General features: G+C 39.9%; 1 protein-coding gene across 4 annotated transcripts in view; it reads left to right on the top strand.

Moving 5' to 3' along the window:
• The window catches only part of PEX5L (peroxisomal biogenesis factor 5 like), a 134,573-nt gene that overhangs the window by 66,626 nt on the left and 41,442 nt on the right, over window positions 1-26,505 (top strand). For all 4 annotated transcript variants that reach the window (XM_087818293.1, XM_087818294.1, XM_016218079.2 and 1 more), the window contains 5 exons: window positions 3,784-3,895; window positions 11,820-12,017; window positions 15,678-15,801; window positions 16,953-17,049; window positions 25,390-25,485. In XM_087818293.1, the coding sequence (XP_087674419.1) occupies window positions 3,784-3,895; window positions 11,820-12,017; window positions 15,678-15,801; window positions 16,953-17,049; window positions 25,390-25,485 (627 nt within the window). The remainder of the gene's footprint in view (window positions 1-3,783; window positions 3,896-11,819; window positions 12,018-15,677; window positions 15,802-16,952; window positions 17,050-25,389; window positions 25,486-26,505) is intronic.

The raw sequence follows: 26,505 nt of genomic DNA on the forward strand, positions 1-26,505 counted from the left end.
CGTGTGAGGAGAGAATGACTGGCCTCCGACTGGAAGTAAAGCTTAGGGCAACTATTGGGGGATTCGGTCCAGTTTGCAATTTTCCTTTAAGACCTAAAAGATTTACTTATTCTCAAGTCTCCAAAGGAAAACCATGAACTTGTTTGGAAATGTGGAGGCAGAGGCCATGTGAAAAGCGACTCTTACCTATACAAATAAAAATAAAATGGGACAAAATGAGACTTACTATGGTTAAAATAATGATTCCTAAGTTCATCCGACTGAAGACACAGTTCAAAATTAGACTGTTTGAGATAGATCTTTTTATATCTCCAGTTTCTGCAGAGTCACTGTCCCCTTCGGTAACCATTTACTGGAGCCTTCTTATATGAAGACATTCTGTTCAGAGTCATGAAAAATATAAATATGAGTAAGCCATAGCCTCTGACCTCAGAGCCTATAAAAAAGATTTCTTTATGATATCTCCTGTTTCATCTTCCACATCCCAATCAAAACCAAAAAGCTTTCTGTTCCCAAATTACCTTTCCATGCTATCAGAAACCTGGCCCTTTATCTCCTTCACCTCTGAGCTCTGTCACTACCCCCCACTCCAGCCCCAGCATTTCCCAAGAGCTAAACTGTGCTTCAGCTTGAAAAACACTGACTCAGAAAGTAGTTTTTTCCCTCTGATTTGTATCCACGGAAGAAAGCTACAGGAGCAGCTCAGTTCATGGAATTGGGCAGACATAACAACTCCATTAGCGTAGGTATCAAATGTGGTCAGAAACGAGACAGTAGGCATGGAAGAGGCCCGACCTTAGGACACAGGGGATTAGGAGAGGACTGGAGAAGCCATGCTGTCGTCCTGGGCTCCCTAGAGTCTCTCTGAACAGCCTCTTCTTTGGCAGAGAAAATTTGAGAATGCTAGAGGTGCTTTCTCCAGGAAATAAGTCTGAAGTATGAAAGAGGAGAGAGATTCCCCCAAAAATCTTATTACCTTTGATAAAGCAGGCTTGCCTAAAAAGACAGGCCTCTCAATTAACTGTGCTTTTACCTTTGTTTTTTCACTTAGATGTTTATGTGGACAAAGGTCTTACTTTCTAGAATTCTCTTATCATATTTAGACTATCATTTTTTCAATGTTTACAACTAAAAGTATGTACAGAAATCTAATACCCCGGCCTTCTAAAACTATAGGTAATTTATGCCTATTTTACAAAGGAATTTAATTGTATCCAAAGTAAAGAAAAAATAGAGACACTTCGGTGGACTATAATTTATACTTATCTTTATATAATAATTGATCTTAAAATCATGACTAAGAGAATAACTAAATTATTCTTAGTTATCTATCAATATCATCAGAATTCTTCAGAGAAATAATGGCTATCAAAGAGACAGTCATGACATTGCACATACATATATAAAACTTTCAAGTTGCAGTTGTATTGGTTGTATTTACTCTGTGCACCTGTGCTCTTAAGCCAGTTGACCTGAGACCAAAATCAGAGACCAAGTAATCAGAACGCACTGATTAGTAAGTGCTAGCCTGTTACACTAGCTTGTGTGAGAGCAGTGTGGTGCCATTTTGACGGTGACCTTCACCCTCCGGGAATGTTTACAGTACAGCAGAACCCAGATCTCATTTGGCATGAGGATGGCACAGCCTGGAGATCAGCACTGTTGCTAATTCACATTCAGGACCATCACATCACTCTGGTGATACCACACTAGATGGGTTCATTACTCTAAGCATATATGGTTAAAAGGGCAAGTCCTTTCAAGAAATATATATTAATGTGTGGGTCCTTTAGAATCTCTTGCGTGCACTAAGTTTTTATATGACCAAACTATAAATGAAATACAAGTCCTAGAGAACTAATCACGTTTTCAGGAAAAGTATATGGGAAGTTTTGTGGACTCAGAAGGGCTCCCAGAATCACTGGTGTTTAACCATTTCTTCATTTTCTAGTATATTATATTCCACATCAGTGCTTTCCACTGTATTTCCAGATAATAAAATTGACTTATATGCCAGAAAATATAATAAATCACTCCTAAACTCAAATAGACCACAGCATTTACAAAAATTCAAATATATTTTATCACAGAAACGTGAAAGGCTCATAGTGCCTCAACATTAAAATATATTTCAATATAAATGAGTGATAGCCAACAATGTTCAAATTCAGAAAACAGAATTCAAAGGTACTCAGAGTTTCACTCATCAATTAAAGGATCATCCCTCCCCAAAAGGTTAAGATCCAAACAGACCTTAGATAATTTGATTTCTAGAAAAATCTGTGAGTCTTTATACACAGTAACACTAAACTTTTAATAATTGAAGAAATTTCTGTCCCTGTAACTCAAACACTAATGAAAATGGACATTCTCAAGGTTCACCCCTTGATAATGTCCACAGATTACTACATATGAAAGTCATATTGCCATCTCTACGTCAAAATCTTAAACTCTAGTGAAGATCTGAGATTTAGCCCTGGTTAGATCATAGGATCTACATGTAAAAGTACCCAATGTGCCTCTTGGTTTTCAGTCCCCAAATGATCACTGAATGTTTCCATATTCCTCCTACAGTAATAATAGCTTTGCACTTTTTCCTTCTCACATTTACCATTATTTATAGGTCTCTTGCCATCTTCCATAAGCTCTGAGCTATAATACCACTGACACTGTGCTAAAGAAATAATGAAGTGAGAGTGAATAGAGTTACATAAAATACTTTGATTTGGTAGTACTCTAAAACCCTTTATTTGTTATTTTATATGCCTCTTAAAATACAGCCTTGCAAATAAGTATTTAGAAATAGCTAGAGGTTTTTAGGCATACCTTTTTAAATACAATATGTAGAAAACTAGATGGCTATGCCCATTTTAAGAAAGGCTAATATAAAATCTTGTGAAAGACTGAGACAGTTAATTTAGGGATTAATCACTTTTGTATCACAGGTATATTTTTTCCCTTAACCACAGAAACAGAACTTAAGGAAGTCTGGATTCAAGAGGTGCCAAATAACTGATGGTACATAGATGGCTGCCACTGATAGATAGAGGCCTCCTCCTAAAACTCAAACTGAAAGAGTTCGGAAATCACAGAACAAGCCAGTGGGAAAATAGAATTGAAATCGCAGAAATCTGCCTTACATATAGATTTCCACAAACATATCTACTTATGCAGTTAATACGATAGTTAATATAACGATATGTTGGGCTCTTTCACAGTGATGTTCCTTACGCACTGCAGAAGCACAAAGCATTGCAAGGAGATGTAAGGAAGGGCGTGGGTGCCAGGGGGCGACTTGAGCTTTTTGAGAGAAGGGAGTGTGTCCCCCCACCCCCAGATCTGTGTGTGTGCTGTTCCCCCAAAACACTGGCTGGCCGGTCCTAGCCAGAGTGTGTCACCTCAAAGTCTGAAGCCACGGTTCCAGGTCTTCGTAGGAGCTTCGTGTCCAAGGAAAGAGTGGGGTTGGCCCTTAGGCACAGTGATCCCATAGGCCTCATTTTCTACCTACTGAAATTAGAGGGTAATTCTAAAACTTCTCGGAGAGGAGAAAAAGCTTGAGCTTTACGAATTGAAGTTGGCTGCATCAGAAGTGTTGACAGTGCTAAAAGGCTCATTCCCCGTCCTTTGGTATTTTTTTTCTTTCTTGCCCCTCCCCCTTTATTTACCGGTTTATTTATTTTTTTGGTAGGCTTGCTATTCTCATTTTGTTGCAAGGCTGCGTTTGAACTCGTCTGACCCAGCAGTTTAACATGGCCCTTGACACCTGTGTTCGTTTGTTCTCAGCTGGTGAATGAACAGCAAGAAAGCAGACCCCTCCTGAGTCCCTCCATCGACGACTTTCTCTGTGAAACCAAATCGGAGGCAATAGCAAGGCCAGTAACATCCAACACAGCCGGTAATTCTTTCACTTTTAACTGATCCACAAGTAGAGTTCATTTTCACTATAGTAAAATGCACGTTTTCTTTCCACAATGCATTTTAAGTGGAGAATACGTTTGCAACCAACTTAAACTTTAGAACATACACTATTCAACATAAACCAACAAGTCACTTTCCATTGTACAGGTATATAAGAAACTGCCATGTATATTATGCAACCAACTCTGCTGAACATTAGAGTGCCACTATTCGCAATGAATCCTTTTCCTATGTATATTTTCATATTTACAGCTCTAGCATTTCCATCACATTGGGAAATCTTTAAAATAAAAGTATCTATTTCAGACTAAGGTTTTTCCAGGTCTGACTAGAAATACTTTGTATGACAAGGTGAGTAAAATAAAAATATAGGCAGCCCCTTCAAACGTATTGAAATGACTATTAAAATGTCCTAGAGACTTGGGATATTATTGAGCAAGTTTTATTTTCATGTCATGTAAATGTGTCACTTGCTCCCTCTTACAACAATCTTTTTGAAATTAAACATACTCAAGCAGTAACCAGTGATCTAAGAGGCACTAATAAGTATTCACCCCATGAGGAAAGCAGGACGCCACAGGTATGAATGACACCTTCTCAAGTACCCTCTGCGTTTCCCAGTTCTCACTGATACTAAAGCTGAGTCACTTAGGTAAGGCCCACCCCGAGGGAGCAACATAAGATTTGACTTGAAAGCGAATTTTCACCTTCGATATCAGAGATAGCCTTTCTGCATTGATTTCATTCAGTCAACATTCACATTCAAAGGCATGTTGTTCAAATAAGAATGAAAAAATGATGTTCAGAATCAGAGAGCAAAGGTTACGTTGGGTTGTAGGAGAGAATTTAACAAAGAAAGGACATGATAATCACATACTGTCTTGTTAAATTCCTTCCATCTCCCTATCATGACCTCAGTTTACTGTTGCCTGGCATATTTTCATTACACCCTTCAGTAAGTGAAGAAAGTCACAGGCGAAGAAAATTGTGATTTTTTAAAAAATGCTTAAAATTTCAACAACGGGAGTAACTAACACGAGACAGAGTCACTTTATGTGGGAGTGTAGTCTGCAGTCTTTGGGGTCAAAGTTCATGATTTCAAACCTCAGCTTTGCCACTAAGCAGCTCTGTGTCCTTGGGCAAGTTGCTTAACAAAGTCTGCTTCCTCATCTATCTAATAATAGTAAGATCTAGATCTCATAGTTTCCTTGGGAAGATTAAATGAAGCAATCTGTGTAAGTCTTTACACCATGTGAGTTCTAACAGGTACTACTGTTACTGTAAGCTATCAGTTGAAAAACAGTATACCCAACACTTACCTTTTCAAATGCATTAACTTTCTGTCCATCACACCAAAACAATCATCTTCTACACTCAGCTATCACTTTGAGTAATAAGCAAATAAAATTGTGCTTGTTACATTTTAGGCAGGAAATTCAGTAAATTCACATGCCATCAGATCCGATTCTTCCTTCTTATCTATGAAACTGGAGCTCCTCCCTCCAAAACCGGAGAGCTACCCCCAGAAGAATCCAGAGGAGCCTTGTGGGAAATCCATGAGAACTGGATGCGCTGAGAATTTCCCCCTGTTCTCAGAAAAGCTGTCCAGCGTAGAATTCTCAGATCTTGGTTCCAGTACCCTCTGCACCTTCCAGTTCTATCTGATGCCAAAACTAAGTCACTTAGGAAGAGCCCACCCAAATGAGCAACATGACATTTGACTCAAAAACTACCTTCACCTTGGTTTGTCTAACATATGAGAGACCTGGAGGGAAAAAATCAAAAGAATGTGTAATTTCTTATAATCTCAATGCCTACAGTATTGCCTCTGTGTTAGTTTCCTAGGATTTCCATGACAAAATATCGCAACCTGAATAGATTAAACAACATAAACTTACTGTCTCACAATTCTGGAACCGAGAAGTACAAAATCAAGGTCAGTAGGGCCATTCTCCCTCTGCAGGAGCTTGGGCAGGATCTATTCCAGGCCTCTCTCCTAGTTTCTGGTAGTTCCTTGGCTTGTGGCAGCATAGCTCCAATCTTCACCCGATGTTCTTCCTGTGTGTGTGTCTCTCCCTGTGTCCAAACTTCCCCTTTCTATGAGGATACCAGTAGATGGGCCCCTACTCCAACGTGACTCATCTTAACTCATTACATCTCCAGTGACCCTGTTTCCAAACGAAGTCACATTCTGAGGTCCTGGGGGTTAAGACTTCAACAGATGAGTTTTGCGGGGACACAGTTCAATCCATAGTGCTCTTCAGATTAGGGGGGTCAGGAAAAGTGATATTTTGCAACTGGATTTTTCTTTTCTCAGCCACAGCATTCAGAACATCTGAGTCACACAGATATTTATCCTGAAGGAAGAATCTTGTTTGATAGTGTGTTTTTTAATCTTAAAAGTATAGCTAAGGGCAGAAACACTATATGCTTTTAGTCCCTAAGGAATATAGTTCTTTTTAAAATTGTTACAAAAACCTATAACATATCTCAATATGCAACATAATTCACATTATTACACATCTTTAAAGAGGAAAAGTTTTAGCATTCAAACACCTTGGAAAGAATTCTAATTTGTTCCAATAATTTTACAGTTAAAGTTTTTAGGCAAGAGATAGAGTTATCATTTTCTGTCCAAATTTTTAATAAAAATAGTAATTTTTAAATGGAACATTGCCATTTTATAGAGTGGAATGAAATTACATTGGGAAATCAGAACAGTCATTGAATATTGTCCGTGACATTCTAGGCATTATACTTAAAATGAGTATTAAACAATCTTGGAGTAAAATATAGAAGAAATCCTGCTTAAGTTTGTACCAATTCAACCCCGTTGAAATTTGAAGAACCTTATGTGAAGATGAGAGGCATTTATATAGGGCATTTTCTTCCAATGAAAAATTAAAGTCAGTGTGCTACCATCTTGGCATTTACTTAACTGTTTAAGGAATACAGTTCTTATACAAATTAACACAAAGTAAAAAATATAGGAAATAGTTATCTCTTCCAAAAATCTGTTAAATAATGTTTTTTTCTCTATTAACCCTAAAAGAACATATCAATGTTTTGCCTCATAGGAGTTCTAAATTATAATTTTTTTCTTAAGTATCTCAATTATCTTTTTTACTTTCTGCTTGTTTTTCTACACTAGAATTAACTTCTTGTCATCCAATGATGATAGTGTCAAGCTGGCCAAATAAGGATGTTTTTATCTTTTTTTGTTATTAACCTCCAAAATTATCTTTAATTCATCTGTAACCTAAATAGATAGCTAATCCCTTGACTTTCTCAAACTGTATCCGTAAGTGGTAGGTAGGCCAAGAACATTGCTAATATCCTTATTTAAAAATGACAAATAACTATATATTGTACACATGTGCATATATCAAATGCTCTGAAAGTAACTAAACAATAGATATATTAAGAGAGTGATTATATTATAGGACAAATAATTATTATAAAATTTGCAATAGTAACTTGTCTGTATTCTCCCAAAAAAAAGGCTAATATATGTCTAAGTGTAGGAAAGACTCTTTTCTAAAATACAAGAAAAGTAAGGTTCCTTGGTTCTCATTTATCAATCTATATAATTTAAAAGAATTGCATCCATAAACTTGAGCTATTAGGTGGACAGGTACTATATAAGAAAGCTTTTCCATGGTTTAAAAAATTATCTCACTCCTTGATATGGGACCCGTATACAGTACCTATATAAAAGATCCTTATAAATAAGGGGAGAGGTACTCTTAACAAAGTTCACAATTTCAAATAAGCCACCTAATAAGATATCTTATCTGCAAACTTAGTGTCACATTTGCAAAATACATATTTTTGAAGCCCAGGTAGCCATGAACCTAATGGCATATCTCTAGAGAGAACTTAGAAATTTGGGAAGTAGTGTTAATTACATATTCCAATAAAAAGGCAAAACTTGGTTGAATTATTTGAGTCTAATATATCTATTTCACATCACTGGCAAAATCCTTCCTAAAAGACTTTGCTTTGTAGCCACTATATTAAAGAATATCTTCTAGAACAGAACAGAGATCCTATCAGCTCCCTGTGGCACATTCTGTGACTGCACCAGTCAGGATTGTCCCGTGATTGACCTCTCTGACCACTCCATCTAGATTTATTCCTTTTGAGAAATTCACTAAAAATCTGAGGCTCATTATACTGTAGTGGTGTTAACAGCATTGTGTTTACCGTCAAAGTATCAAATCAGGGCTTCATTATAGGTGCGATTTTATTCCGTTTCAAGCAGCCTCACCTCCCAGGGCCTAAGTAATCTAGTATTCATAAGCATCTTCAGTGCCTTGAGGGAGTCCTCCAGTTCAATAGAGTGTGATCCTCAATCAGGTGTCTTTGAAATAGATGGAAACAAGTATTTATGTATTCTATCTTCAGGAAATTTCACCCAATGAAATTAGGTTATCCAAAAAGTTTCTGAAATTGCCTATTATTTAAATTATGCCTCAGACTACCCTGCCTGCCAAATAATTGGGAGCTAAACAAAAAATAATCAAAGCCGTATCAATAGAATTAGCACATTGCCTCCAGGTTCAGATAAAGTCTAAAGAGGAGTGGTGAAGCACACAGGCTTGGGAGTGTCAGGGCCTGTGTTTGAATTCTCTTTTGGACAATGTCCTACCGTAACAAATTACCACAAATGTAGTAGCTTAAAACAATACAAATGTATTATCCTACAAGTCTGGAAGTCAGGGGGCCTAAAATCAATGTATCAGCAGGGCTGCATTCCTCCTGGAGGCTCCAAAGAATTCATTTCCTTGCCTTTTCCAAGCTTCAAGGGGTACCTGGGATTCCTTTGCTTGTGGTCCCTTCCTCCATCTCCAAATAGCATAGCATCATCAAGCCTGCCTCTCTCTCTCCCCTGTCTCTCTCTCTTTCCCTCCCCCTCTCTCTCACACACATACACACACACCATACTTGCACAGATACATTTTCACATTAATTTAAACACACGGATTCTGGAACCCAACCTTCCTGTGCCTAAGAGAATCTTTTAAATCCTAAGAAATCCAGCAGAGAAATACCCCCTTCTATGCCAAGATATTCTGTCTTTGAAGGGCACACACACACACACACACACACACACACACATGCACACATACACGCGCATGAGAGCTAAAATGTGATTTGTCTTCTTCCAAAAAGTGAAAAGCTGCACCCATCCTTCTTTGCTTTTGAAATTGTGGTCCCAGAGATTCTCTCAGCTTCAAATCTTTCCATACAACCTTCAGGCCACTCCCTTCATCAGCTGGGTAACAAATAAGGCCTTTTGTGTGTGCCAAGCATTTGTTTCCCATTTGCTGGGAAAACAACAAAGGAACAGAGAGCTCAGAACAAACACAGGAAGTGCTGAGGACCATTTGGATGGGAAAGGATGTTGCTGAGCCAAGTTTGAATTCTCAATTCACTCTTATAGTAATTCATTTATTCCGAATGGCGAGAAGCAGATACAGAATTAAATTAATACTCACCTGTTATTATTTGTAACAAACGTACTTCCCATATACGAGTAGACGAGTCCTATGTAATTTGCTTCTAAAAGAAGTGTGGGAGCAAGTGACTAATTCCTAACTGTTTTACAATTAGTAAGAAGACATATATGGTGTTCCAGACTGTTTTCCACTTCTTGCCTTCTATTATAAGGAAATTATGGTGGGCCTAGGATACTTGCCAATGTAGCAGTGGCCTGGAAGTTTTTGTTTAAACATTCAAAGGCTGTGAAACGTGTGGTGTCCTAGCCTGTCTTGGCTGCATGCCATGCTTAAATTGTGGACATCAAGCCAGGTGCCTCAGCTCTGAAAGCCACTTCCCTTCCCCCGAGTTCCAGTACTTGTTGGCCACGGGTACTCCTCAGATCTCAGAGCATCTGAGCACTGGAAAGTGGCTCCCATCTCATCAGGAACACTCAGATGAGATAAGCTGATACTTTCAGGCCATTTTAGGAGAAATTTACTTCCTAGCATCTTCTGTAGAACCAACATCTTCGTCTCATCCTCCACTTTATTCCCAGGGGTTTTTCCTCTTTCTCTCAGTGCATGGAGCTGGTTCCTGCCTGAAATAGAAAGGATCAGGGAAGATAGGAGATCAACAAAAAGGAAAAGGAAAGAAAAGCATCACGAACTGGCCACCAAAGAAGGGAAATAGCCTTTATCTAGTACCTACTGTATACCCAGCATTTTACACATTCGATTTATAGATTAAAAAATTAAATCTCTTTGTCATACCTAAAAGACAGATGATTAATTCCACATTTTCCAGATTAAGAAACTAAAACACAGAGAAGTCAAGAAACTTACTCCAAGTCACACAGCTAAGCAGTGGTACAGCCAGATGTTTCCACTTTACCATCAACATGCAACCACTGTGCTTTGTAATTGAAAGCAGAAAACAGAATCGTGGAGAGTAAAGCTTGGCATGCTGTCTTAAGGATTCCATAGGGATGCTTAGCTCACGAGGATGGTGCAATACTAAAGAAATCCTGGTTGCCCAGCCAGCATGGCTCAGCAGTTGAGCATCGACCTATAACCTAGGCGATCCAGGTTCCATTCCCAGTCCGGCCACATGCCCAGGTTGGGGGCTCGATCCCCAGTGGGAGGCATGCAGGAGGCAATCGATCAGTGACTCATCACTGATGTTTCTATCTTTCTCCCTCTCCCTTCTTCTCTCTGAAATCAATAAGACATATTAAAAAAAAAAAAAAAATCTTGGCTGTGAGCTCATCTGAGCCCTGACCCTGCTTTGAGTGCAAGGGGGAAGCAGATGGAGGAGAGCTGAAACATCAACAAAGGTCCATTCCTACCAAGAGGAAAAGCTGGAGATCAAAGAGGAGTGGTGCAGGCCTTGGAGATGGTGCCTGGAAGGGTTAACACGGGGAGTTTTAGTGTCACTTTGGTGGCTTTTCTAAGCTAGCTGGGTAAAGAGATTCTGGGCCAGGAAGCACCAGGCCAGTTCAGAAGCCAGCCTCTCAGCTGCCAAGGCTGGTGGAGAGGTAGGGCAGACGGGAGCTTCTCTAATCAGAAATTTCCATTTCTCACAATGAGCTAGTCAAACACTGGTTATTTGCACTGCAAGGGCAAGAAGAATGAGGAGCTTCACAGCTTGCCTTTCAAGTTCTCCTTTGCCTAGTTTGCATTTGAACAAACTATTTTTGCTGTCTGCATTACAGTGTTTAATATAATGTAATCAACCTTCTAGGAAGTAAAAGTCTAACCGTTTTATGATTTGTTATATTGAAATTGAAATTTGCATAATAAGCAGCAAAGGCATTAACATGTGTACCTATTCATCAACTATGGATTATGAAACACCTATCTGGTTGAGCCCACGCAGCAGGCCATTTTCTGATTGAATTGCTTAATTAAATAAAAGATAATTAACAACATTCTTTTATATTGTGTTTGTTTTAGCAGTTTGAAATTAAAACACAAAGACATTCAGAAACTTTACCAAATTGTCCTTATAACTGTTTCCCTAGCATATCTCTGAAAATGATAGATTGATTCTTCTCTGGGAAAAAAACTGCACTCTAAAATAAACTTCTCTATAAATCAAGCAAAGCAAAGTAGATGGTACCTGAACTCAGATTCAATTTTCTCATTTTAATTTCATTCAAACCTTCATCACTGGTGAGGCTGATCTAAATCCTGCTTTGCAGATTTGTACCATGCCAAAAAAACAAAACAAAAAACAAGCAGCCAACTTCCCCATGTAAATACAAACTGTCTTTATAAATCAGTGGCGAGCTCACTTAATGCGGTGCTTCTAACCCACACAACAAACACAAATGCCTTCTGCACCAAACTGGAACCTATTTTTTAAAGTAATTTCAGAGCACTGAGCAAGCTTATCTTACCGTCTTTCTTCTCTGATAGTACTGACCACAGGCTTAGATCTCCTTGACCTGAGTGAACCCGTCTCGCAAACCCAAACCAAAGCCAAGAAGTTGGAAGCCTCATCGAAAACCTCGTCACTCAAGAAGAAGGCTGATGGATCCGACCTCGTCGGTGCAGATGCCGAGCAGAGAGGCCAGCAGCCTCTTCGAGGGCCGGAGGCGTCATCCTTAGATTTAGGTGAGGCAATAGCTAGTGCCAGCTGCTGCTCACCCCTGCCTTGATCCATCAAGGAAGCTCCACAAGTAACGTTAAAACCATGGGCAAAGGGGTAGAAAGGATGAATTCTGTGTAGAAAACTGGGCAGGACACACTTCTTTTGTGCTTGGATTAAGTGACAGTTGGGAGCTCAACTTTGCATAACTGATGTGGATTCATTCATTTATTTATTCAACCCACATGTATTAAATCTTGATGGTAGGCACCATACTAGGCACTGGAGCTACAAGTAGAAACCAGACATGAATATTGCTCTCTAGGAGCATTCAGTCTAGAGGGAGAAAGAGCCCAGGAGAGAGCGAGAGAGAGAAAGAGAGAGAAAAAACTCTAACACAAGGTCCAGGAACACCCAGACAGAATGGTAACAGTCACCTGGGTGGAAGTACATTTGATACAATAACAGCTACCATTTATTGATGGTTTATGATGTCCAGGACTGTGCTACATGATTACATATATTAGTCCTTTAATTCACCCCAACTCTTTGAAATAAGTGAGGAACCAGGTCTTCAAATGTCAATAACTTGCCCAATATCTCAGTTAGTATAAGAAGAGCTGGAATTTGGGGCTAGCTCTAATTAACTTCAAACCCCTTACTTTTATCCACTGCACATCTTCCTGAGAAAGGAGAGCTTGACCTCAGCTCATGGAACCAGCCAAATTAAGCTCTCTTTTCTCGGGAAAAATAAAGGTAGCAGGTATTTTATTTCTAAAAAGGGAACATGTATTTCTCCAGGCTGAGACCGACTGGTGTGTATGTGTGTACATATGTGCATGGGTAAATATTCACAAAATTAGCATATTAGTAACCTACCCCTCAGGTTGTGAAGATTAAAGGGGATATGTATGTGAAATGCTTCGTTTGTTCAGTAAATATTTCTCTGAATACCTACTGTGTCCATCCTGCGTGCTAGGGATGCAAAGATAAATAATTTAAGCTCTCTGCCTTAGTTGAGTTGACATTCTTGCTTAGTAAGTTTACACTCTAGTGGGGAGATAGAAAAACGACTAAGTGATTATAATAAAATATGCACGACAGTAGTCCCCCGTATTCACAGTTTCGCTTTTTGAGGTTTCAGTTACCTGCAGTCAACCACAGCCCGAAAATGTTAGATGGAAAATTCCCGAAAGAAACAGTTCGTAAGTTTTAAATGGCGTGCCATTCTGAGGAACATGATGAAGTGTCAAGGGGTCTGGCTCCATCCCTCCGAGGGTGTGAATCACCCCTCTGTCCAGCGCGTCCATGCTGTGGACGCTCCCCCCCATTAGTCACTTATTAGCTGCCTCAGTTTTCAGACTGCCCGTCTCTGTATTGCAGTGCTTGTGTCCAAGGGACCCCAACTGTACTTAATAATGACCCCGAAGCACAAGAGTGCTGATGCTGGCAATTCGGATAAGCCCAAGGGAACCCGTTAAGGTCTTTCTATAAGTGAAAAGGTGAAAGGTCTCAGTTTGATGAGGAAAGAAAAAAATCATATGCCGTGGTTGCTAAGATCCATGGTAAGAACAAATCTTCAATCTGTAAAATGGCCTAATTTTCAAATTAAATTGTATCTTAGGTGTGTATGATTAGGAGAAAACATAGTATATATAGGATTCGGAGCTGAAACCTTCAGGCATCCATTGGGGGCCTTGAAAAGTATCCCCTGCAGATAAGGGAGGATGGCAGTGTGTGTTGCAGTCAAGGGAAACCCAGGCCACTTCCTACAAGGGCGCCGTCTGGAGCCCTGGCCCGGCGGGCGGTGTAGAGGTGTCTTTAGGAGGTTCTCTGTGAGCAGAGTCTTGAGGGATGAAAAGGAATTTTCCAGATGAAAAACATGGATCAGAGAGAGGTGGCGAGGCAAGGACAGAGCATTCTTGGTGCAGAAGAGAGGGGAATTCACAAATGGACAAACACACACAAAAAATGTCTTTTCAAGCAAATAGAAGTATTGCGATAGTATTCAAGTGGCAAGAACTAAGTCTGAGAGTCACTAGGGGTCAGGATAGTGGGAGTTCTTGGATGCCATGCCCTTGAGTTTGGGGGAAAGGCAGGGTTGAAGGGTTTTACACATAAGAGTAACATGAACAGAGTCTACTTTAAAAAAATGTCTCTCTGTTGGTTGTGTAGAGAAAGGGGTGGGAGTAGAGAGACCCATGCAGGCATCTAACGTAGTGACAGAGGCGATAGTTAGAGGGAGAGAGATTTAGGAAAAATTAAAGCAGGACCTGTGGACTGAGTAGACATGTGTATGCCAGCAAGGAAGACACATAGAATGGCCACACTCTATGGTGAGGACACAAGAGGGACAGAGGGAGGGAGGGAGTCAAGGCGGAAACGATGGAATTCAGTTTTGAACCTGTTATACAGGGTGGGACAAAAGTAGGTTTACAGTTGTTCATATGGAAAATAATACAATAATTAATAAATAATAATACAAGAATAAACTCTGTGTTTTTTGTACGCACAACTTAAACCTACTTTTGCCCACCCCTGTATTTGAGGAAACTGGGACTTCTCTGTGGAAATGTCCAATAGACTGTTAAATAGAACTTGGGGGAGAGAGCTGCACGGGAAATGGAGATTTGAACATCTGATGCTTATGGATGGATGTTGCATTCAGGGGGTAGATGACATCACCCAAAGGCAGATCACAGAGCAAAGGAAGAGAGCCAACACATACTTCACACAAGCTGCACACACAGGGTCCTTCCCCCCTGCCTTGTCCCTCTGACGCCCGTCTCTTTGCAGGAAAACTTTATAACAATCTCCAACACTTCCTCACCATCCCTGTGTTCCAGGTTTATTCAGTTACACAAACGAATAAATGGAATTTATACATTTGTATAAGGACACATTACAATATAACACAATATACATGGAAATGAAACTTGAATTTCTCCGCTTTTGAGAAAACGTCCTGTGTAAAAAGCCATAAAAATATTTAGTTAAGAACTTTGGCGGACACCAACTGCAAACTTATCTTTTCATAAAGGAAAAAAAAAAAAACAGACCCAGATTGTTTGAGAGGTTCATTTCCAGCACACGCTTGCTGATGAGAGAGTGCGCTCTCGATCAGGTGAAAGGATGGGGCCCGGGGAGGCCCGGCTCCGGCTTGGCCGTGGCTCTGTCCAGTGCCCCCCTCTCCAGCCCCGTTGTCAATGCCCTCCTTGGGCGAGAAACTGAGCAGTCTGCACGAAAGCAGGTGTTCCAGTTTCTTCTCCCCTCCCACGGCAGGGAGGCTCTTTACACAGAATCTCTTTCGGGAAACATGCCAGAAGCACCTCAGAGCCCCCGTCTTAGCCGGAGGCCCAGAGGACAGAGCCCTCCCCGTGCTCATTCCCATGGGAGTCCAGGGGCTCCCGCACAGAATCCAGAACCCACATAGCTCTGGAAATAAATTCAGGTGAAACAGCTGGATTGTTTAACTGTAAAAGCAATCGAATGTCCTTAATAGGTCTCGTTTTTATTTAGCTGCACGTTTTCATTTTCATGCGACCTTAAAAAATTGGTCTTGGGGTTTGAAAACATCGGTTGAGTAAAGGTCACTTGTATAACCCTTCACAATCTTAATCAGCCCCCCTTCTCTCTGCACCCCATACTCTCCCCGTCTCCCTCTCCCCTCCCTGTCTCCTTACTAGACATTCAAACACAGCTGGAAAAATGGGACGATGTTAAGTTTCACGGAGATCGCAGTAGCAAGGGTCATCCAATGGCGGAAAGAAAATCATGCTCATCGAGAGCTGGATCGAAAGAGCTTTTATGGTAAGACATTTTAATATCAGAAAATAGCCATTTGTGCTTCCACTGTCTGCATTTCTCCTCTCATGTACTGAAATAGCTGATGAGTTAAGTCAATACATATACTTGGTGCCGGGTATAACCCCTTATATATCAATGTTAATTATGACTGTGGCTTCTAAAACTAAATTATTTCATCTAAATTGCCCAAATAGAAATCAGCCCAATAAAGATTCTGATGGATTCATAATATCAGTATGTGCTAATAATTTCTGAATGTGTAATTGAGCTGACCAAAACAGGTGCATAAGTGTGTTTATATGTGTGTATTCAATATATTACATGAATGATAGTTAGATTAAATGTTTCTGGTTACACAGGTAACCTATTCTGACTTTCTTAATCATCGCTGTCAGATAATGTACTATGTAACGGTAACCCATGGAGGCCATGAGAAAAACTGGCTGCCTGAATTTTACCATATTTTTAAAGCTTCTTAAAGGGCAACATATTTTAGTCTCCCGTTGTCCCTCTCACATCTCTACTTATTATGACATTTTATGTTCTATATAAAGATTAAGTCACACCTGAGACCCTTTGTGAGAATCTCTTCTCCCCCCCAAAATAATATTTTTTAATAAAACAAAACTTTCCGTAACAAAAATGGTGTTGCCTATATTTACTTTTTGCCCATAATTGAACTGAATTCAATAATAGCACCTAGCACATCACAGCCACTTAAATTCCAAAGGTGGTCATCAAAATAAAAACACTTAGAAGTTACCTTTTTCATGAAAATTCTGGTGAGAGCTTTGTTCCCATGGCTCTCGATGATCCAAATTAGCTAGGTTTCTTGGCTGGGTTTCTAGCTAAATTTGTTTCTCTCTCTTTTTTTTTTTCTGTTGAGTGATGATTTATTATTTTCTCCAATAAAGAAATGGGACCAGTCTCTGGTACTTGCTACACAATTTTTTTAAATGTTTATTGTTGAGAGTATTATAAATGTATCCCCCCTTTTATCCCCATTGCCCCCCTCCACCCAGGTCCTACCCTGCCCCAGGCCTTCGCACTCTATCGTCTGTGTTCATGGGCAATGCATGTATGCATATAAGTTCTTTGGTTAATCTTAAATTTGTTTCTCAATGTACATCAGGTTCCTTCATTTGTCTCTATAGGTCCTCAGAACACAGATCTCAGCCTGAACTGAGTGCCGGGAAAAGCGCCCTGAACTCCGAGTCAGCGTCAGAGCTGGAATTAGTGCCCCCAGCACAGGTAACAGCAACTCTTCAAGGAGCCCACCTTTCTAATAGGTCATTCATATCTGAAATATTTTATTTAAATTTTCACAAAAAGTTCTAAATACATTTTCTATATTTTGTATTACATGTGCTTTCGTACTATCTGTCTCAATGCTTAAAATATATTTATTTGACCAGAAAATGTATTAATGAAGTCACTGTGTACTTAGCACTTTTTCCTTTTTCTACCACTTACTGTTCCATGATTTTGCGATACAAAATCTGTACTACTCCATTATTAGCGCTATTGATGTAGCAGAACACAAAGGAGAGGAAATTACATCTCGAGTGCTCATTTCCATCTCTGCCCGGTGGGACAAGGTGCTCACACATCAGCACCCTGCCTGCTGCATTCCAATAAAGGTCATGGGAGGAATAAGTAATTAGAGTAGTAGTGGTAATGGCCCTACTGAGAGCTACCATTTGTGGGCTTTACTATGTGCTTTTCATATGTCATATCTAGCACTGAAATAACCCTGCAAATATTTATTAACCTCGCTTTAAAGATCCCTTAAAGGGTCTCGGTGAAGTAAAACCCCTTTTCCTAGGGAACCCGACTAGTGACTGGTGGGAGTAGGGTGGGAACCGAGCCTGTCCACCCCTTGGCTCTCAACTACAGTGTGACTGGCTTGTCTATGACTAATTACTGCCTATGGTTAAGGCTGCCAAGAGCTCCAAAGTCAGTCTCAATCTTTTCATTCCCTCAAGCACCTTACAAGCAAACAGCCTGGGTTCTAAAACCACAGAGATCTCTTAAGAAATGTGTCTACTGACCAGCCGGGGAGCGTACTGAAGGCAACTGATTAATGTTTCTCTCTCATATAGATGTTTCTCTCTCTCTCTCTCCTTCCCTCTCTCTAAGTACGTCCTCAGGTGAGGATTTTTCTTTTCAAATGATAATATATATTTTATTTGAGGAACATGTAGAAAAACACTCATGGACTCTGCAATTTAGTTGAAAAGAAGATGGGTGGAATGAAGTAAGCCAGAAAATTTTCTTGAGTTTACTAGATAAGCTATTGTAACTAAGAGGAGAAATATATTGCCTGAGGTGAAGTAAAAGGATAATTATGATAATAACAAATGTTATTGATTGCTATGATAAGGCCTTCTAATATATATATATTATCTCATTGGACCCTGACAAATGGCTCTATGAGTTCAGGTATTATACTCCTTTTAAAGATGGGGAAACTAAGGCACTGTGAGATTAAGAAAGCCATCTATGCAACCACAACTAGCAAGTGTCAGAGGGAAGGAGAACAAGGAGAGAAACAAAGTGGAAGGCCCCTGGCACCCTCTCTAGGCCACTAAGAGCCCCCTCCACATACACCTCACCCTCCGCAAGAGAGGGGCAGACATTACTGCCCCCAGAACTCTGCTGGAAAACGAGTCAACTAACATCCAGAACAAATACCCCTGGGAAGCTTAATGAATTGCAAATGTACCATGAAAATGTATTTTCTTCCTCTGTATTCATTCTAAATGTATCTTTTTAAAAGGCAGATTGATAACATTTATCAGAGAAACATCTCTTGATACATGCATTAGAAGTTTAGACTTGACTCAAGTAATTGGTACTTTTTCATGAACTGGAATCCTTGGAACAATCTAATTAGCGCTAGAATGTTTGTTTCAGCAGCAGGGGGAGACCTGGCAAGGTGGGCTGCCCTCCATGGAGCTGGGGGCAGATCAGCTGGGGCCCCGGTTGCCCATGGAGACCCACCGTGCACGTATCTTATTATTCCAGTGACTGCTTCTGTCCTGCTGGTTGTCTGGTTTCATCCCACCACACTGTCCCATCACTGACCCACCCGTGCGCCTTTAAGCAAACACTGTGCTTTTCGGATTCTGGATATTGTCTTCAAAACCATGTAAAATGCACCGTGACAGTTCTCCGTCTAGATGAAACATAGCAAATCCTTTTAGAGGGTTACCAATTATTTGTAAAGAATGTATCCCTTCATTTGCTTTTTTAAAAACACTGTGTGTTTACTTATCAAGATTTCCCTAAACTAAGGAAATTTATAATCTTTTAGTTTTAATTCCAATTTATGGTTAAATAAGGAAACTTGCATGAATTTGGAATTTAATCATCTGAATGACTAAGTCATTCAAATGGAGCAGCAAGAGGATAGACTGATTAATCTGCTTTTAATGGAAAAGATGTTTTTCCTGTTAGAAGCATACTGCTCTTAAATATATTATCTCTTTACGCAGATAAAATGATGAAGGCAGTAAGAAAACTCAACTTAAAACTGACTTGAAAACTCTCCAGGTGAACAGTCTCAGCTCAGCAAAATCTGTTACTGCTCCACTATTACTCAGATGGTTCACAGGAAAATCAGGGGAATGTTTTCCTCTCTCTCAGGCCAACAAAGATTAGCGTAGGTTCAACAGGTGAGGGGCTATTTGCAAGTCTTGTTTAAAAATCATGTTTCAGAATCAAAGAAAATGGAAGTTCACCATGAGAAGAATTCTTATGTTGGCTCATTTTCTTATCAAGATGGAGAGAAGGAAAGACATAGTCTAGTCTGTTCCAAATAGTGTTTTGAATTCACTAATCAGAGTGGCAAGGGAGTGTAATAAGTTACATAATCTCTATATATTTAAGAATAAAGCTTTTGACACTTAAACTGCAAAATTAGTATTCCCTGGAGTTACATGTTTAAAGAAATCATGCAGTCTCAAGAATTAGAAAACATTTGAAGAGTTGAAGAAAAACACAGAAAGCAACGCTGTAAAATTAGCTTTTTCCATAAATGGGTTGAGATAGTGATGAGGCGAAAGAAAAAGAATCCAACTTCCCCTGGAGCGTGTGGCTCAAGCATTTCTTTTTCCAGTCTAGCCCCTGGCAGGAGAGCTCAAGACAGGCTCTTGCCAACCAAAGTTGGATTTCACCAGACTGTGCGGCCGCCAGGCTCTCTGATACTTAGTCACAATCTTGTAACAATCTGATTTTGCTGACTTTGGCACAGCAAACGATTCCTCCCACATAGTTGTAATTCCATCAAGTTGGCAGTGTCCCAAAACAGAACTATATAGACTTTAAGATGTAAGTGCAGGTATGTTGTCTGAATTTTTAAAGGAGTGATGCAAAAGGAAATGCATTTAAAAGCTGTCATATTGCACACTCCCTGTGTGTAATGCAAAATATTTCTAATATATTCTTTGAAATGCTTACAGTAATCTTGGGAATCAATATCCCCATTTCTCAGATAAGTAATGCATCTCAGAGAGCAGAGTAATTTTCCCAGGGCGACAACACAGCTAAGGAGGAGAAAAGCCAGCGCTCGATCCGCACCCATCAGCTTCTGCAGCCTTTTCCTGACCACACATCTCTTTGGATCGGTCACATGGAGCCTGTCCACCTGAGAGAACCCCCAAGCCATCTATTTCCATTCTCCCTGCAAGCCTGATTATTATGTCTAGAGGGTTAATCGGAGTTAAGTGATTTTTAAAGAACGTTTATCACTCTCTCCCAGAAACTTTGCAAGATAAATTAGGATTGTCATCTAATCTGAAGCTGAACACAATTTTGTGCCTGCCCCTACCAAACTCATCCCCAAACTCTTACTCTCAGAAATGTGGGTGGCTTCCATTTCATTCCATTTCAGTTCAACAAATGTGGCTGAATGTCTACTGTTCATAAAGCCATAGTGAGGCAGTGAGAATACTAGAAAGAGGAGTTTGACCATAAGAAGTGTCAAGACTTTTGTGTCTAATAGAAGCAGTTAGTGCACTGTAAGTGCAGTTTTGCTTGTTGCAAGACAGCACAAGAGCCGCATCCCCTTTCCCCTCCTGGACATGCGCAGCGAGCCACCAAGGAGGAAGGAAGCCAGCAAAGGTGGAAGGAAGGAAATAGGAAAAGAAAGGCAAGGACTGGCAGGCAAGAAGGAAGGACAGAAACCGAAAGATTATTTTCAACCTAGTAGGAAATCTGCACACAGTAGGTCCTCAACAAGTATTTGTTGAGGTAAAATATAATAATAATAATAATAGTAATAATAATAATAATAAAGAGAATACTAACAAAAAGGAGAAACAATAAATGTTTGTCAAATTTAATAATTTGCAAGTAGTGGCTAATGGCTAAAGGATAGAAAAGATAAAAAGATGAAATTTAATCCTTGATCATTTTGAAACTAGTTTCAAAAATACTTTCCAGTCATTCATGGTCATAGACTGTCCATCCCTTTTTGAAATCAACACTGATTTGCCTTGATATTTTACAACATAGAATTTCATATTTGGAGGGAGATGGGGACCATATGCTCCCTCCTTGCACGAAGCTCTGAGAATCTGCTCTTTACACTTAAGGTAGAGCTTTTTTTGTGTTTCTTCAATGATAAATGTCTGCTGACTGATTAAGAAGAAAAAAATTGGAGCATTTCAAGGAAGCAAGTGTCTAACTTATCTGTTCTAGTGTAAGAATCCAATTTGTCTCCATTAACCACTGAATAAAAGTGCTTTAGGCACAGATTTTTTTTTTTTTAATGTCTTTATTGATTTCAGAGAGAGGAAGGGAGAGAGAAAGAGAGAGATAGAAACATCAATAATGAGAGAGTCATTGATCGGCTGCCTCCTGCACACCCCCTATTAGGGATCGAGACTGGAACTCGGGCATGTGCCCTGGCCCGGAATCGAACTGCGATCTCTGGGATCATAGGTTGATGCTCAACCACTGAGAATACTGGCCCTGCCAGCACAGATATTTTTTAATGTATTTCTAAAGTCACACCAAGTAAATACTAACCAGAAAGATAACAAAAGCCACGTTTTATTGAGCACTTACTATGTACTGAGACTTTTGTGTGTGTATTTACATGAATTACTGTTCTCAATTCTTATGTGGATTCTGTAAGTGAATACACACTTGGCAGATGAGAATAAACTGAGGATTCTAGAGATTAAGTAATTTGTCCAAGGTCCCCAGTTAGTAAATGGATTTGACCCCAGGCAATCTGACTCCAGAGATTATGCTCTTCAAGACCATGTTGTAGCAGACCCTCGGTCTGCTAGTTGTTATGTTTTTCTCTCCCACAGTTAAGCAGACCCCTTTTCTCCTTCCATTTCTTTTGAAAAGATGCTGAGTTTTTTTAAAGTGTGTTTTGGTGGCAGATCTTTGGCAATAACATAAAAGCAATTTATGAGAAGCTATGAATGACCGGCCTTGAGATTCACCAACAGTTATGCCAGGACAACCACAGCCATAAGCACAGTCATTTTCAAATCATAATTTTGATCACAATCATAATTTTGAGTAAGGAAAATAAAACATAATATTCTTTTTAAGGAGTTATTACTTTCTTTCTCCTTTACCTTCGCCTACTGCTTAGCATTCAGAACCATGAGCAACTAAAGGAACTAAATGCCTTCTTCCTTGGAGAGTGTAAAACCCTAAAATCCAGTTAGCTTAAACCAATTAAAATGCTGTTTTTAGAGCCAAAGCACTTCCAGGAGGTTGCTGTAATTGTGGAGCATTTTTTTCAAAATCATGAAAAGAAGAGAAATGTCCATGTCAGAGTACATTTGTGAACTCCAGGGCTCCACCTACATGTACACAATGTCAGTATCTAGACCAGAAGTTCTCATAGTGTGGTCCTTACTCCAGCCTGCTCAGCATCACCTGGGAACTTGTTAGAAATGCAGATTCTGGGGCTTCATCCCACCTGCTGAATCAGAAACCCCAGCGGTGAGGCCCAGCAATCTGCATTCGAACCAGACTTCCAGGTGATCCTGACGCCCACTAGAGCCCGAGAACTACTAATACAGAGAACTACTGTTCTACCAAAACAGCTGCAACTCAACCTTATGGGTGTAATAGTCTTGTTTACCCTTCCTCTCGGTAAATATTGAGTGCTATCTGCAGTTTACAAGCATTACTTACACGTTTCCCACATCACAGGTTTGCCTATAATCCTCAGTTGCGTGCTAATCTCAGCTTGAAAATTGCCTCTGTTTCCATTCAGTATTTACCTGTATTTTATAATGTTTAGCTCATGCTTCTTTGGGCAAAATATATGGCATCCACTGTGAGGTGGATGGCATGTGTTTAATAATCATCTAAAGCTTTTCTAACCATGTGGAAAACAGCTCTTACCTAAACAGCAATTGTACTAGCAAAACAAAATTTCACTTGCACAGTAAGAGTCTGTTTTGTACTTTCTGTTTTAAGTGGTAAAGAGAATACGAACCATAAGTCTAGAATCCTGAGAGGGATTTTCCTCTTCTCCCTGATCTATGGCGCCCTTTGCATTCTGTGATTTATAATCCACGTGGGTCATGAGACATTGATGAAAGGAAGCTAGTGACAGGAATGGAGGCCTGTTAGGTCAGGCTTCACAGAAATGACAGATCGCGTTTTCCCAGTGAACAGTGCCTTTAACAAAAGGAGGTGGCTCGGGACCAAAACACTGGTGCTTTATTTTTCTTCTCCTGATGCCATTTGTCGCTCACTCGTGACATTATTATATAGATGCACAAAGTTCGTGTCTTACCGTGTATCCACAGTTTAAAATTCACACTTGTTTATTTCATTAATGAAGGAACCAGCAGGAAGACGAGAGTTGGTTCCAAAAGCAAAGGATTAAGGGACGGAGACTTATATAACCAGTTGGGAAAGGAATGCCAAAATAAATTTGCCAAGCTAGATAGAAAGTGCTGGGTGAAGAACAAAGTTTTGCTATAGACAGTGGTTTCCAAACATGACTGCATTTCAAAATCACCAGAGGAGCTTTTTAAACATTTAATGCCCAGGCCTGTTCCAGTAATTCCCAAAGAAGCTGGAGTTGAGCATTCCTGCAAGAGAGCAATCTAACACATGGGCCAAGGAATACGCCCTACCCCCAAAAAAGGGAGTAGGGGGGACTTCACAACACAAGCCCCAAAACCTAGCTGCCTTATCAGTACAATCCCTCACCCTACAGTCCACCATCCACAGGCATCATGGGGACACGATCGCTTGTCAGGCCCTGGGCTCGGCATGGACAGTATAGAAGTTACCACGCAAGATCTTACATGCGTGGATCCCACAGTAGAGTCAGAAGTTAGACAAGAAAACAAGCAATTGCATGGAGAAAATTTGGAAACGTTCTGAATGCTCCTGGAGAGAGTTCTGAACAATCTACAGTACATAGTACTTAGTAGAAAACCCCTGGGAAGAGTGGGGTAGATTTACACGTACTAATTGTGGAGACTCTCCAAGGTGTATTGTTAAGTAGAAAAAAGTAAGCTACAGAATAGTATATCATTTATGTTTCAAAAAACATTTTGAAACACATCATGATATTCTATCTATGGGTGCATAATATATATGTAAGTGCAAAGAAAAGTATAGAGGTGCATCTCTTATTTTCCATAATTAACTTTTTCAAAAAGAAAGTATTCATTGTCAAATGAAAAAATAATAACATTTTTTAAAAATATATCTTTATTGATTTCAGAGGGAGGAAAGGAGAGGAAGAGAGAGATAGACAGAAACATCAATGATGAGAGAGAGTCATTGATCAGCTGCCTCCTGCATGCCCCCGACTGGGGATCTAGCACACAACCCGGGCCTGTGCCCTGACCGGGAATCGAACTGCGATCTTCTGGATCCCAGGTTGATGCTCAACCACTGAGCCATGCCTGGCTGGGCAAATTAATAACATTTTTTTTAATCCCAGCAGACTCTTTTGGCAGGCGGGGTCTTCTGGAAATATTTGCATTTAGCTAAGCTGTGTATCACACTGCCTGTTAATTGTGACAAAGTAGTTGGCGTTATCAGAGGTAATTTTATCTAAGTGACTAGTATTTAACAGAAAGCAACGTCCTAAGGAAATGGGACATAAGACAGATGTGTGCCAATAGAGGGAAGGCAAAGGCAAGAGAATCCAGCATGAGGGCCTGCTGCGTATTTAAAGAGGAAGACCCAGCTGCCTCCTTTCATCTCTGCAGCTTCCACAGTTTTACCCGAGGCTGGGCCTTCTAACCAGCTGGGAGCTCGAATATCAGCTTCCAGGTCTAGTCTTCCAATGGAGATTCTCCATTCTAGCTGCATGTTAGAATCATGTGGGAGACTTACTGAAATATTAACGCCTGGCACCAAGACCAGTTAAAGAAAAGACCTTTCAGAGGTTGGGCCTGGGGATTGGTTTTAATGTGACCAGGCCTGACACCCTGTTACAAGAATCATGCATGCTTGCAAAGTACTCCAAAAATGACGTCAGTTGCAGGTGCTGCTTAAACTCTAGGGGAATATGGGAAAAGGAAAAACATATGTACTGTTGTGTTATGCGATTCCAATATTATAACCGTGTGTGGTTTATTTCAGGCTCGCCTGACCAAAGAGCAACGCTGGGGAAGTGCATTGCTCTCCAGAAACCACTCCTTAGAAGAGGAATTTGAAAGGGCAAAAGCAGCAGTGGAGGTAACTTTTATAAAATTGTTCTTTGTGTGTGTTTCTGAGAGTGGAATTCAAAAACTCAAATTTCAGCAGGATACACATGAAATGGGTCGTACTTTATAGACATGAAATAACCCAGATTATGATTGTTCGAATGAAACCTGATACCAGAGAACTTTTGGCTTCCTGCCAGGCGTGACTAATAGATGTCACCTCTTAAGCCAATTCTGTGGTAGATTATCAGTGACTGTCTGGAGTCCTGGGTCAGAAAGAACTCTGAGCCTCATCATGGTCTGTGATGAACCTGTGCTATGCATTTTCTATGTTTCTCTCTGTGAGGCCAAGATTCACGCCTGATGTTTTCATCTCTCTAGCATCTATACAATGTCTGAACCATAGAAGGTATCCCTGCTCCAAAAATACTATACATTTTCCTAACCGAAAAGGCATATCCCAGCCAATGGAGGGCCTGATTCAAGCCATAATTTTTTACTGCTAAAAGTGTCCAAAACAAATGATAAGATTTCATTTTTTTATGGCCAAGTAATATTCCATAGTATATACATACCACATCTTCTTTATCCAGTTGTCTATTGGCAGACACTTAGGTTGCTTTCATATCTTGGGTATTGCAAATAATGCTGCAGTGAACGTAAGGATGCATTTATGTTTTTGAATCTAAAAAACAAAATTAAGGAACAAACAGAAAAAAACTCAAAAGATACAGAGAACAAACTGATGATTGCCAGGTGGGAGGGGGGTGGGAGGGATAGTTAGAAAGGTGAAGGGATTAAGAAATACAAATTGACAGTTACAAAATAGTCACAGGGGTATAAAGTACAGCATTAGGAATATAGTCAATAATATTATAATAACTATGTATGGTGTCAGGTGGATACTGGACTTATGGGGGATCACCTTGTAAGTTATATCAATGTCTAACCGCTATGTCACATGCTTGAGACTAATATCATATTGAATGTCAACTGTAATTGAAAAGTTAAAAAATAAAAGGGTACCCCAAACAATGACAATGTTGATAAA

The sequence above is a fragment of the Miniopterus natalensis genome, chromosome 6 (genome assembly GCF_054644295.1).
Source record: "Miniopterus natalensis isolate mMinNat1 chromosome 6, mMinNat1.hap1, whole genome shotgun sequence".
NCBI classification, from domain to species: Eukaryota; Metazoa; Chordata; class Mammalia; order Chiroptera; family Miniopteridae; genus Miniopterus; species Miniopterus natalensis.